Source organism: Aspergillus brasiliensis, assembly GCF_001889945.1.
Source record: "Aspergillus brasiliensis CBS 101740 unplaced genomic scaffold ASPBRscaffold_4, whole genome shotgun sequence".
NCBI classification, from domain to species: Eukaryota; Fungi; Ascomycota; class Eurotiomycetes; order Eurotiales; family Aspergillaceae; genus Aspergillus; species Aspergillus brasiliensis.
In genome coordinates, this window is record NW_027137445.1 from 2,586,757 (window position 1) to 2,599,842 (window position 13,086).

The following is a 13,086-nucleotide window of genomic DNA, read 5'->3' on the forward strand; positions in this document are numbered from 1 at the left end:
AGTGAAGAAACTAAAGTATACTGGAATGAGGTATATCTTATCTAGCTAGTTATCTATCATCATCGTTATCGATGAGGTCATTACCACGTGCCCAGTAGCAGGCCTTGCCCTAAGCCGGAATTAGGGCTCAATCTGCTCTTCTCTAAAGAAGTACAATAGTAGAGCAAAGAGTAGAGAGCAAAGAGCAAAGAGTAGCAGCAGCAGCAGGATAGTCAAGTAAGGAGGTATGGTATCAAGTCATGCCCGTTCTAATTCTCATGGAAGAAGCAAACAGGAGTCATATTAACAGCCCGTCAGATACAGAATTTTCCCTCCCTACGCCGTAAGGTCATGCAATTCCAAGAACTAATCATCATCGCCACCTTCCCTATTTTCCTTTCCTTTCCTTGTTCTTCTCCTCCTCTCCTCATCCATCTATTTGGCCGTCTCACCCGGAAGCAGGTTGCCCTTGACGGCGAACATCTTACCCGTCGTCGCGGACACGAAGCTGTCGACCTGGCGAGCATACTGCTCGACCTGGCGGCTGTTGAGCATGCTGTCCAGGCGGCTGGGCTCCTGGGGCAGCTTGAACAGCCGCTGCCACTCGTCCTCGGGCAGGAGGGGCTGCTTGAGCGCCGCGCGGCTGGCGTTCTCGGTCTTGCGCTTGTTCTGCCACGCGGTGATCTTGGCCTGCTCACGAGCAAGCGACCGCTGGTAGTACTGGAAGTTGTTGGTCTCGGTGTGGTGCACCTCGATGCTGTCGAGCAGGAGGTCGCAGTTCTTCTCCAGGAACGGGTCGATGCTGAGGGAGAGGTTGTCGAAGTTGGGTGCCAGCACGGACGACTTGGCGTACTGAGACGACTCCAAGGCGGCCAGAGACGGGGGGAGGTCGGAGGGGGTCGCCTGGGTGGGGGTCTGGAGCTGGTGGATGAAGGAGGTGATCAGGTGAGAGTTGTGGATTTCAACGGGGAGCTCGACCAGGATGTCCTGGTACCTGAGGCTGGATTTTTGCAGTCTAGAAGTAGCGGATTAGCACAACGTCTTATCGTCCTCCACCTCCTGCAGGATCAGGGGCATGTATCAACGTACTCCTCAGAAGTGAACTTGTTCTCCTTGAAAGCCGCCATGAACTTAGGGGACAGGCGGAAAGCGCGCAGGCTCAGGCTTCCCTGAGCGCTGCGGCTGACATCATGCACCAGAGCGACTGTGCGCTCGTTCATTTCCTTCTGGTAAAAGAACTGGTTCTCGATCACGTTCATGTTGACGAAGTTGCCCATGTTGGCGCTGGTGTACCAACCGACTTTGTTGGCGTCAACATTGACCTCGCGCATCATGCGGATCATCTCAGCCTCGTAGACGGCGTTGGCCTTCGCGCGGGGGGCGGCAGCAGCCGGGTTGGGAGCGGCATTGTCAAAGTGCGATTCGGCGGGCACCTCCACGACGGGGAAAGGGAAGCTGTTGGTGATCTCCAGGGTACCGTCGACATCCATACCAACGATCGAACCGGTCGCAGTCGTCGGGAAGGCTTGAGAACCGTGCTTGATGATCTTCATCACCACCTGTATGCCACGCTGTAAGCATTGTTGCCGGCCCGTGAAAAAGGCGAGTGGGGAGGGGAAGATTTTCATGGTGTGCATACCAAGGCCTCGACCTTAACGGCCGTAAGAGGGACTTCTTTCCTATTTCGAGCATTAGTATACAGACCCCTAGATGAGATCGATAAGACGCAGGATGACTTACTCCGCCATGTTGAATATGTGCCTGGGAATTGCGTATACAGACGGCGACAATGAGATGGCAGTCGGCGGCGAGGTTTGTGTGGATGGAATTCAGCATTTCCCACCGCCTAGCACCCAACACGGCTAGCGCGCCAAGCCCCATACGAGCCGCCGGTCCGCTTGCCTTTTTGGGTTCTTTTAATCACCCTTGCATAACTTTACACTCGAAAGCATCGTTTTTGCCGGAGAGTATGGAGTATATTTATTCTACTGTAAACTATGCTATTATGAGGTTATAAACTTCCAGTTGGGGCAAATATGCTGAAAATACTCCACCCAATGATGCTATACTCCGAGTTCCGGGGGAACAACTAACAATGGCCTTATCTACGGAGTTACATCCGCAGGTTCCAAGCCGACTAACGCTACTTACTGACTCCTCACTAACCCAGCACCTCTACAATAAACAAGCAAGCATCACTCATCTATAGACAAGGGAACACCATCTCATACTACACAGCAAAAAAACGATTGCAACAATGGGTCAAACACACACCTCCAAAGCCCCAACTTCTCCCTCCATCGAAACCTTCCCCTACGGCACCGATCACATCCTCCAAACCGTCACAGTGGCCCCCCTCAACACTGACAACAATGAAGGCTACTGGGTGATGTAAACTCCTCCCTCTAAATCCGATACTGTCCATAACTAAACCAATTACTTAGTCTAATCCACGGCGGCGCCTGGCGCGACCCAACCCAAACAGCCGAGAACTACCTAACCCCAGCCCTCACCACTCTCACCACCAAGGACACCACCTCCCTCTCCCAAATCAAAGGCATCGCCTCAATCTCCTACCGTCTCAGCCCACACCCATCGCACCCCCAAGACCCCCAAACCACTGAACCAGCGCACCTCCGCGCCGCAAAACACCCGGATCACATCTCCGATGTGCAGTCCGCGCTGTCCTTTCTCCAAGGGAAATACGATATGGGGAGTAATTACATCCTGGTAGGACATAGCTGCGGTGCTACGCTTGCGTTCCAGTCTGTTATGGGGAGGTTTCGGTCTTACTTGGAGAAGGAGGTATTGCCTCCGGTAGGGATTGTGGGAATGGCGGGGATTTATGATCTCCGGTTGTTGAGGGATACGCATCGGAGTGTGAGTGCTTATCAGGCTTTTATTGAGGGGGCGTTTGGGAGTGATGAGGGGGTTTGGGATGATGTGTCGCCTGCTTTGGGGAGGGGAGGGGAGGGAGTGGTTGGTGGATGGTGTGGAGAGGGAGGAGAAGGGAAACGGTTGGTGGCGGTGTTGGCGTATTCGGGGGGTGATGGGTTGGTGGATCCGTCGCAGAGGGAGGTGATGAGGAAGGCTTTGGAGGAGGAGTGGGTGGGTGGGAGTGGGAGAGAGAAGAGGGTGGTGGAGATGTTGGATATTGAAGGAGAACATGATGATGCATGGGAGAAGGGAGGCGAGTTGGCGAGGGCGATCGCGTTTGCGATTGAGAAGGTTCGGGATGAGTAGATAGACTAGTAGTTCAAGTAGTGTGCCGGCAGACTACCTAGAGTAATGGATGGATGAATGACGAGCATACAGTTCATTATGAGCCCTCGGTATCTGTTCCAGACGGAAACTAAGGTAAATCTACATAAGAGCCGAACTCGCCATGTCGGAGTGATCTTGAAGTCGGGAGACAAACCCGAGGAATAAACTAGTACACATCAGAAGCAGAGGAAAACAGACCCGCCATCTTCGAAACTTCCAACGCCCACCAGTGTTCGTGATCATCATTGCAAAGCACATGAGGTAATGAAATTGTAAGAACCCGTCATACGCCCGGGATTTCAGAAAGCCGTTAACCGGAATATGCGTATGTGTGTAAAGGGAAAAGAAAAAAAAAAAAAGGAAGTGGAACCAGAGAAAACGATGCAGACGCGCGATGAAATGCAAGTTCATGATACTGCGCCCATGCCAAGTGGATATGAGGGGGAAATGAGGAAACTCCGATGAAGCAGACGATCATGCCAGGGAGCGTCAATCAGTTGCCAAGATCCATACGGCCTGAGGCGGCATCGCCGGCGACTTTCTCTTCTTTGGTTTCAGAGACAGGTTCGTCGTCGTCATCAAGCTCTTCCTCCTCGCTGTCATCTTCAACGTATTTGGCTTCCACACCGGCTTCGCGAAGTGACGCCTTCGTCTCCTCCCGGAACTTATCCTGCCAGCGCGCAAGGGCACCAGTGGCGTGCACCTTGAAACCGAAGATACGGGGCTCATAGCGGCGAATGCTCTTCTCGGGCAGCAAAGCAGGGTAGACTTGGAAAAGCATGCTATGGAACGAAGTGCCGAAGTAAGCACCATCGATAGAAGCATGGCGGGACGACTTGGGGTTGTAGATATCCTCGCATTTGGGGCAATACAGGCGAACGGTGCTCTGGTTGGGAACGTCGTGCTGGCCCATGGGCAGGAGGGGGTGTCCGTCACACATGACACGGGGGCATTTGCCGAAATCGCAGCGCTTGTACTTCTCGACCTAGATTGCCTGTCAGAAACTCCTTTCAAGCCCCCCTTCAAACGTCCTCTAGTGTAAGACATACCATCTTGGCAAGACCACGGGTTGTCACGATGTATCTCGCATGCACCAGGCCGTACAGGTGGCGCGCCGACTTCTCGATTTGCTCGCGCAGGTCGTCGTCCGCGTCGAGGTCAAACACGTCGGTCACAAGGTCCAAGGCATACTGGTAGTAAGCAACCTCCGTGTTCAGGCCAGTGAGGTTGAAGCGATCGGTCAAGTAATCTTCGTCGATCTCGCAGAAGTATTCATTTCCACGAGATGAGATAAACTGTTTCCTATAGTCAGCGTGCTTCTGCGGCAGCATCACGCCGTATGAATAGCTAGAGGAAGATCGCATATGAATTTCCGGCCGGGGACGAGGACGGGCTTCAATCGGAGGGCGAAGTGTAGCGAGCGACGAATCCGATCCCGCGCTGTCAGAAGCAACAGATGCGGCCATCATTTCTTACAGGTGAGGGAGAGCAGAAGATGCGCAGATGGAAGCAAATAATCTGAGAAGAAGCATTGCACCAGAGAAGAATCTCAACGCGTGAAATCGTGCTATTCTGACTCCTGGTCCCTCACCAGCCGCAACGACATCATTGAGAGCAGGCGCGCAGCCACGCATCTCCCTTCACTTGCAAAGCCGCCGTCGTCCAGGTCCAGCACAGAAACTCACGTAGCGATTGATGGACTCACCCAGTCTCTCCAGTAGCTAGTGTAGTCACTGTCGGTTTCGCTGTTGAAGTCCTCCATGGTTCCTTCCCACTAGCAGACTCCACCAAGAGGGGTATGATTAAGAAAGACGAGTATTCGTGCTTGGCCTGTAGCAGTTGCTGAGAGAGCCGGTCGGACAACTCCAGTGCAGGAGAGCCCCCAGAACTGTACAGTTGGAACAATCCTCCTTAAAGCATCCAACGGTCACGACTCCAGAAGAAAAGCAGATTCGGCGTTCACGAGCAAGAATGAGGGTGGTTTAGCTTCGGGTGATGCAGTGTGTGTTTCTTCTCCATCCAGCCGGACTGTTATCAGTGGATCGCCTTCTTCTAGTTTAGCGCGGGGTTGGCGGTGAGATTCTTCACGATGCTGTTCACCGCCTTGCATGCTTTCACGACATGGTTTTGACTACTCATGCTATGTTTCACCAGGGGATAACTAGGATCAATGTGTGGACTTTATGATGCATTATGGAGCTACTTTGAATATTTCTTCTCAATATACTGGGTTCCTGCCCACTTATCCCATCAATGCAACGATCTACTGCATCACTTCCGCTATACAGCCCAGAAGATCTACTTCGAACATGCAGTATATCCACCCACTTAATGATTGACTCAAAGGGATGGATTGGCGTTGGTCAAAAGCTGCTCAAAGTATGCCTAGAATGGAATGTTAGCATGATCATCTCGACCACACTTCAGCCAACACCCACCTGAAACCAAGTACCGGCCTCCGGAGCAGGCTGCAAGGCATCACTATATCCGCAATGCGCATCGTAGCGAGCAGAACTAGTATCCGATGTCCCATCGCTCTCTCCGCCCGGCTTGACCCAGACAAAGGCATCAGCTAGCTCGTCTCCAGTATCGGTCGTCGGCTGAGCACCGAAACCGGTGTCCTTGACATTGCACCAGTCACCCCACGCGCTCTGTCCAGTGGGCTGCTTTCCATTGCGACCTAGACCCATTGTGTCAGATTGAACATCTCGCCATGTACAACAGTATCACTCACCCGTATCAGTAATGAAGTGGGCATCAAACCCAGCACTAGACAGCTCCGGCGCAAAGGCATTGATGTAGCTCTTCTCATCGCAGACATCGTTGCCCGATGTATATGAGGGGCAACTGTCGATGCTCCAGGCGTTGAAATTAGCTACGTTGGTAGCTAGTCCGCGAACAGCAGCTGGAGATGAAGCATTCTTATACACCGATGCGTAGAGCTGCGCCGCGGGGCCGATGTTGGCAGGCCATCCCAGCCATCCTGCATGGCCTGTCGGCATTGTTAGCTGTGTTCAGTATCCTCAACGAACGAGACTTGCCAGCATCGAGATACATAGCCACATTCGGCAGATTCAGTTGCTCAAGAGCATAGTTGGTGCATTCCAGGTAAGCGGATTCAGCGTTGGCGCATTTAGTCACATCGAGATTCGTCACCAGATTAGCCAAGCTATCCGGTTCTGCGAGGATGATCAGTGTCGTGTCACATTTCACTCTAGGCTGAAGCCAGACAGAAGGCACTGACCAATAATTAGAATAGTCTGGACGTCAGAGTACGTCACGATCTGCTCCCGAATGGAATCAATGTAGGCCTTGTACTTCTCCACGCCGCCATCACTGATCGAGTATTCCCCGTTACTAGCCAAGGCAGCGCAATCCCGATCCGGCAGGTCATAGACGACGAAGATACCAGCAATCGGAGGACTCGCTCCAGCAGCGTTTTGTGTCTGGATGTCATCCAGATATTCGCCCATTGTAGGTACCTTGTCGGCCGTGTCTCTGAACGTTCCATACTGCGTCAGAAGCCAAACCCCAGTATATCTCTAAGTGGATACTCACAGCCAGTAAAACGAAGGCACATCCGCCGCAGCACTCGCCTGCGCGACCAGCGAACTAGCAGACAATGACGGAATGGCCGAACTCTCCACTTGCGACTTATAGTAGGGGTTCGCATAGAGCTGGTATCCCTCGAAGGGGTTGCCAGTAGCAGAGGCCGTCGGCGCCGGAGAGCTCGATGCAGCAACGGACGCTGAAGCAGTTGAGCTTGCGGCGGGGAGGGCCTTGACGGCAGAGAAAAGAGAAAGGAGAGGCCATACGGCTCGCATGTTGGCGGAATGCATATTCATGAGATGTTCGGTACTGAGCAGTGTGAGTTTATGTCCTGTCTTTAGTATTAGTGAATGAGAAACCGTGTTGAATATTTCGCTTCATTTTATATCAGCCCATTCCCATAGGGCTGATTATCCATTACCGAAAATATCAAGGAGTGATGAAGTAGATCCGGCTAAACATGTTCATCCGTGACAGGCCAAGACGCCTGAATGAATGGGCTGATTGATCCTGGCAGGGACATTGTCATGATGAGGGTAACTGTTCCGCGACTTAAGACGGACTCTCCGTAGCCGAAAGGGATCTGATCCGGTCGATCTTCATCTCTACAAGGCCGTGTCCGCTCTCTTGACGAATCCACGGATAAATCTTTATATTGAGGGCGGTTTCAGGTGCATTAGTTCAGGGTCCTTCCCTCTCCTGCATGATGTTGAGTGTAGTAGTAGGCACGGGAAAAGTCGATGTCATTCCTTCCCGTCAGGTCCTTCATTTAGCATCAAAACAGATGAAACAAGGATCAGTATAGACGATCGCCAAATTCCACACAAAATCCAGACGTAATTACTCGGTCTAACGGTCCGAATTTCCATTAGGAAGGTGAAGCATATCTACTATAGGGAGGATTGGTTATACTTTCAGGGCAATCCAGAAGAAAGATCGGGTTTACTTGAACTAATTCTCTCCTAAATACATGAAATAGTTGTTCGGACTAAAGGTAAAGCTCTTCGAGAGAAAGCTGTTGATTAACGTTTTTTTTTTTTCGGTATTTTCGTTTGTTATCGACATCTGTCGCCTTGTGTTTGTAATAATGAATTATGTGGTTCAAATGTTGTCAAAACAATAGGAAATAAATGACTGTCAAAGTCTGTATGTTCATATGTATCACCGCTAGAAAGCCCGCCCATAATGTCGCGATGCAAGATCACACTCTGCTATGAATTTGCGTATTCCATCTGAGCCTTCGTACTCAGAGGCACTCTCAGGCATACCAATGCTTGCGACTTCAGCAAAGAAGGCACGATCGCCAAGTTCGCTAACATTGATGCTGGAATAACCTGATGGAGAAGATATCCATGGGTTCTCACCAAACATAGCGACATCCTCAAAGCTGAGCTGATTGGAGGGCTGCTTGTAGAGAACCGGAGATGCTTCTGACACATCCTCTGGAGACATCATAGCATGCCAGTCAACCTCCTCAGGAGCCTGTGACTTCAGGGTCCCAGAGCGATAGAAGTACTCATTCACGTCAGGAGAAGCTGGGACACTAGGAGCAAATGGAAACAAGAGAGCGAGATCGGCACCGGTACGAATGTCGAAGTCCTCATCCTGCATTATCTTGCCCCTCTGAACCCCAGCCTCGTCACACAGACGTTCAACAGTACTAGCATCACAACCGGGAAAGCGCACTCTGATCGTCGAATTATCATGTAGCAAAATGGGCAGATCACCCAATGCGGAGAGCCTCTTCAAGTCATTAAGCACAGCAGCAAGATCCTTGAGGGCACGGGCAAAGTCCGCAGACAGGAGGTCCAAAAGACCATCCGAGTTGATGGTCTGGGCGTCACCAGCGCCAGTCACCCCCAGGTTCTTCTGCAGACCGAAAGCGGTGATTGTTGGGGAGATCTGAAAATCGACAAAGGAGCCGGGAGCCGTGCGAGGGATTGCCGCCATCTTGCGCTCGGCCTCATCTTGAAGCTTGCTCACGGCCTTGAACCGCTTGTTGCCGGTAACGGGGTCGATCCCATCAAACCGAGCCTTCTGTCCTGAGAGGAAGAACGCGCGGACACCGACAGAGACATTGTTGATGACTTGCGCAGGGGAAGCTGCGCCATGGGAGAAGTATCGTGCCCCACCGACGCGGCCAGCGCCAATTGCATAGCCACCCGCTGTGCGGCCCAGTGTGCCGCCCGTCAAATTCGGACGAAGAGTTGATGCGAAAGGAGCGTGTTTAGTCAAGCGACTGACATTAGCTGCGACTCGAGATGTCTTGTAGGCAGTACGATCGCCCTGTAGACCACTGCGAATGTAGGAGACGAAGGAGCTTGCTGCACGGGTGGAGTAGTAGTGGCGACCACGAGCTTGACGGATAGCAGCAGCCCGATTGATAGGGTGTCTGTTCACTACACGCACATACTCGGGCTGAAGGCGAAGAGAGCTTTGTTGGAACTGCTCTGGGAACCTAGACTTGATAGTCTTGTAGGCCTTCTCGTAGGCAGACCTGGGAGGGCGTTAGCGGAATGAAGTATATCCGAGTGGCGAATGACTCACCTGGCTGCTCTCCAGAACTTGGGGAGCAGCAGGTGCCCGTTAGAAGGAGGCATCCTGACTGCAATCGAATGAAAAAACCTATAGATGTTTCTCAGATGGAATAACCATCCTAGGATGATGGTAGATGGAAGAGAGATAAGGGGATGACGGAGGGACCTGGCCTGATGACGGAGCAGCCCGGGGTGGCGGTGCGGCATGTGATCCAGCGCCACGTGCTCCTCACGTAATTCTGGGACATCCCAGCAAATACTCTCCATGCCATAATAGCAATTGCTGGATAATATTCGACAAGTATCTTCTTGACCATCAACATCAGAACATCGTTGCTTTTAGAGGAACACGTGATAACGATGTCGAGGGAGAGCCGCTTTACCACTGACAGAACGATTTGACCCTACTATAGGGATCCTGCTGTATGTGGCGGTCTAATGTGCCTTGAATGGCACATTGCTATATGTTTGTGCATGATTTTGCATATAGAAGCGCATTCAAGCGTATGTACATTTTATTTTGCTTTCTATAGTTCTATTTCACATGGATATCATCATATCGTAGTTAATAATTTACTCGTCATCACCGAAGAAAACCTTGACGGGGAGCCAGTCATCACCGCAGACCTTGAAGCGGTCCTTCAGGTTGTCCAGCTGCTCAATCTCCTCAGCGGTCAACTCCCAGCCATCAAGCTCGAAGTTGGCGTCGATACGAGACTTGCTGACCGACTTGGGGATGACACTCCAGCCCTTCTGGACACCCCACAGGAGCAGGACCTGCTGGGGAGTCTTGCCCTTCTTCTCAGCCAGCTTGAGGAGGGTCTCATCCTTGTAGAGAGGGGAGTTGGTGGAGCCAAGGCAAGAGTAGCCGGTGGAGTGGATACCCTTGGAGGTGTTGTAGGCAACCAGCTTAGGGGAGGGGTTGTTGGGGTGCAGTTCGATCTGGTTGACAGCAGGGACGATCTTGCAGCTGGGGTCGTTCAGGAGCTTCTCGAGGTTCTTGATGCCGAAGTTGGAGACACCAATGTTACGAACCTTGCCAGTGGCGGGAAGCTTCTGCATCTCCTGCCTGGAAGGGGTTAGCGACTCTATAGCTACTGTAACGTAGAAGAGAGACCGTACCAAGTCTTAATGAAGTCCCAGTCGGGGAGGTGCTTCTTCAGGTCATTGGGGTCAGTAGAGCTGGGCCAGTGAACAAGGTAGAGATCGACATAGTCGAGGCCAAGATCCTTCAGAGAGGAGTCAATGCCCTCAGCAACACGGTGGTGCCAGGTGTTGTCAAGCTTGGTGGTAACCCAGATCTCACTGCGGGGGACACCAGAGTCCTTGATACCCTGTCCAACCTCGGCTTCGTTGCCATAGGCAAGGGCACTGTATGTGAATCGGTCAGGTTGAGTTCTGGCAAATTGTCCAGTAACTGATGGCTGTTTCCACTTACGTGTCGATGTGACGGTAACCCTTCAGGAGAGCATTCTTGACGGCCTCTCTGACCTCGTTGGGCTTGGACTGCCAGGTACCAAGACCAACGGCGGGGATCTTGTCGCCGGTGTTGAGGGTGTAGACCTTCCTAAGGAGCGGAGGATGTTTGTTAGTAAATCCAACAATCTCTTTGTGCTTCACATTCAATGTATTCCAATTGAAGTCCAGTTTGAGAGTGGGAATTACTTACTTGGTGTGCTCGAGGTTCGACATATTGTGCGATTGATTGGTGACTCCGAGGTGTATTGGAGGAAGGATTGGGAAGGTGATAAGTGCAGGATCAAAGAAATGAAGAATTGATCAGTCTGGGTAAAGGTGGGCTTTATAGCAAGGTGGATGCAAGCTCCGAGGGCGGACCGGACGTGTTAAGAGGCAGGTCCATCCAGCACACCATGAGCGGGACGATGACGATGGAGGGGCACGGCCTGCCCCTCTTAGACATAGTGGAGAGCATCAGAAGCATCGCTGGCCAGTGATCAACCAGGCAATCTTTTAGCGGACGGACCCAGGGGTCGGGTCTCCTGCATTGGAACGTCAACTTCAGCCAACGATAACTACGGATTCAGTCATTTCCGATCTGCAACCTGGGGCTCCTGTTTTGCCGTTATCAACGGAGTTACGACCGAGCCCGAACGGGAATAAAACCTTGATCGGTCCAATTGTGCTTAACGAAATGTTCCGGGTGTTGTCCATCGCATCAGGGAGTACTTGATAAAGACATGACTGAGCTGATAGTAGACTCAGACTATCGGAGAGAAGCAAAGAAGAGTATCAAATTGCCGACTGAAACATATCGTGGAATTGCTATTGTTAAGGCAATCGAGATATTGAATTACCACGGCCCACTGTGCCGATAATAATCAAGGGGAATGATACACCGAAGACATTGGATAGCAAAAACTGGGTCACACGAGATGCAACCCGTGCCAGTTACTCTGCACAGTAGTACTCTTTACACCCTATAGATAGGTTGTTGAGGGTAATATGGAATGACTTTTAGCCAGCGTGGTTCTTGTGGTTCAAAAGAACCACAGCCCACCTGATGACTAATGAGGAGGCATTCTGCCTAAATGGACCAAAACAGAAACCCGCCGCTCCGGGGTGGGTCTGCCTCAGGCCGAATCACCATCGATCAACATACACTTCACCGCCTGTTTCTGCCAGTCTACTGTGGCTCTCGGTTGGCAACGGTCACAAGTGAAGGAAGAAGCCGCCGGAAGTTAGCAAAGCAAAGACGCCCGTGACGTTGCTCCGCCGCCGCTTACAATCTTGTCGCAGATCTCAAGGGTATTGTCCTCTGTGCTTCCTGCCACGACTCCGGAGACCTTATTCGACAACTGCCTGCTAGCTTTGCGTACACCTCCCGCCAAAGCGATCGACCATGTCGTCTGGGTTCGTATCCGCCGGAACGGACCAGGAGCCAATCGAACGCGACGATGAATGGCGTCGTGTGCAAAATGAGCTCGAGGAGGAGCGGAAGCGCAAAGCAGAGCTAGGGAGGCAGGAAGATGGCAAGAGCTTATACGAAGTACTTCAACAGAACAAAAGTGAGTCTCCACATTGTGCGGAGATGCCATCAGGCGCGTGTGCTAGGAGACGCCTTGGATTGACATGTTAGGGTGATGTGTTTTGTCGCGCAAAGTGGCCAAGCAGGAAGCTTTCGAAGAGAAGATCAAGCTGAAGAATCAATTCCGTTCGCTGGACGAAGACGAAGTCGAATTCCTTGATTCCATCATGGAGTCCACCCGAGCTAAGGAAGCTGCAGTCAAGAAGGAGACTGCCGAACAGCTGGAGTTGTTCCGTCGACAGCGGGAAGAGGCAGAGAAAGTTCTACTAGAGGATACAGCTGCAGATGTCGCCCCGGCCGCTGAAGGAGAAGACTGGAAAATTCCCGCCCGCAAGAGACGCCGAGAGAAGAGCAAAGACCTTCTCATACCCGGCAAAAAGCGCAAGTCTCTGGGGGGTGACACTACTGGAAACCCCTCGAAAGAGCAAAGTGCGGGCAAAGAATCCGGAAAGACTGATAACAGTGTTCATGAAAGCAAGCCGCAGTCAACAGAAAAGGAACCGGAAGAGTCCAAGCAACCGGTTGCATTGCCTGGAGCAAACAAGCCTGTACAGGATTCAAAACCAAGCCCAAAACAGACCCCATCGAACACAGCAGCAAAAGCACCCTCATTATCCCTTGGATTGGCCGATTACGGCTCAGATTCAGAATGATTTTCTAGACAGGTTGTACAATAAAAACTTGAGTCCCTGCTCTTTACATTCATGATCT

The 13,086-nt window shown here is 51.8% G+C and overlaps 7 protein-coding genes across 7 annotated transcripts; 2 read left to right on the plus strand and 5 right to left on the minus strand.

Moving 5' to 3' along the window:
- Positions 1 to 3: 3 nt before the first annotated feature.
- ASPBRDRAFT_41745 (putative eukaryotic translation initiation factor 3 subunit EifCh) lies at positions 4 to 1,780 on the minus strand. The gene is made up of 4 exons (XM_067624643.1): positions 1,720 to 1,780; positions 1,619 to 1,658; positions 1,069 to 1,538; positions 4 to 994 (listed from the first exon to the last, which is right to left on the minus strand). The coding sequence occupies exons 1-4, from the start codon at positions 1,725 to 1,727 to the stop codon at positions 415 to 417; spliced, it is 1,098 nt and encodes a 365-aa protein (XP_067481213.1). The 5' UTR covers positions 1,728 to 1,780; the 3' UTR covers positions 4 to 414.
- A 159-nt stretch (positions 1,781 to 1,939) lies between these two features.
- Positions 1,940 to 3,312, plus strand: ASPBRDRAFT_41746 (arylformamidase). The gene is made up of 2 exons (XM_067624644.1): positions 1,940 to 2,370; positions 2,424 to 3,312. The coding sequence occupies exons 1-2, from the start codon at positions 2,237 to 2,239 to the stop codon at positions 3,220 to 3,222; spliced, it is 933 nt and encodes a 310-aa protein (XP_067481214.1). The 5' UTR covers positions 1,940 to 2,236; the 3' UTR covers positions 3,223 to 3,312.
- Positions 3,313 to 3,736: 424 nt separating this feature from the next.
- On the minus strand, positions 3,737 to 4,709 carry ASPBRDRAFT_194862 (casein kinase II subunit beta; the record flags this gene model as incomplete). Its single annotated transcript, XM_067620802.1, has 2 exons — positions 3,737 to 4,228; positions 4,293 to 4,709. 2 exons carry the CDS (start codon positions 4,707 to 4,709, stop codon positions 3,737 to 3,739), a joined length of 909 nt encoding a protein of 302 aa, XP_067481215.1.
- Positions 4,710 to 5,583: 874 nt separating this feature from the next.
- On the minus strand, positions 5,584 to 7,082 carry ASPBRDRAFT_54024 (glycoside hydrolase family 6 protein; the record flags this gene model as incomplete). Its single annotated transcript, XM_067627157.1, has 6 exons — positions 5,584 to 5,628; positions 5,682 to 5,923; positions 5,978 to 6,235; positions 6,285 to 6,422; positions 6,488 to 6,741; positions 6,802 to 7,082. 6 exons carry the CDS (start codon positions 7,080 to 7,082, stop codon positions 5,584 to 5,586), a joined length of 1,218 nt encoding a protein of 405 aa, XP_067481216.1.
- Positions 7,083 to 7,715: 633 nt separating this feature from the next.
- ASPBRDRAFT_41748 (uncharacterized protein) lies at positions 7,716 to 9,472 on the minus strand. The gene is made up of 2 exons (XM_067624645.1): positions 9,340 to 9,472; positions 7,716 to 9,289 (listed from the first exon to the last, which is right to left on the minus strand). Exons 1-2 carry the CDS (start codon positions 9,390 to 9,392, stop codon positions 7,960 to 7,962), a joined length of 1,383 nt encoding a protein of 460 aa, XP_067481217.1. The 5' UTR covers positions 9,393 to 9,472; the 3' UTR covers positions 7,716 to 7,959.
- A 430-nt stretch (positions 9,473 to 9,902) lies between these two features.
- gcy1 (putative glycerol dehydrogenase Gcy1) lies at positions 9,903 to 11,021 on the minus strand (the record flags this gene model as incomplete). Its single annotated transcript, XM_067622619.1, has 4 exons — positions 9,903 to 10,398; positions 10,452 to 10,727; positions 10,768 to 10,896; positions 10,999 to 11,021. The coding sequence occupies 4 exons, from the start codon at positions 11,019 to 11,021 to the stop codon at positions 9,903 to 9,905; spliced, it is 924 nt and encodes a 307-aa protein (XP_067481218.1).
- A 1,003-nt stretch (positions 11,022 to 12,024) lies between these two features.
- Positions 12,025 to 13,028, plus strand: ASPBRDRAFT_64590 (PSME3-interacting protein; the record flags this gene model as incomplete). Its single annotated transcript, XM_067628485.1, has 2 exons — positions 12,025 to 12,355; positions 12,451 to 13,028. The coding sequence occupies exons 1-2, from the start codon at positions 12,190 to 12,192 to the stop codon at positions 13,026 to 13,028; spliced, it is 744 nt and encodes a 247-aa protein (XP_067481219.1). The 5' UTR covers positions 12,025 to 12,189.
- Positions 13,029 to 13,086: the final 58 nt, after the last annotated feature.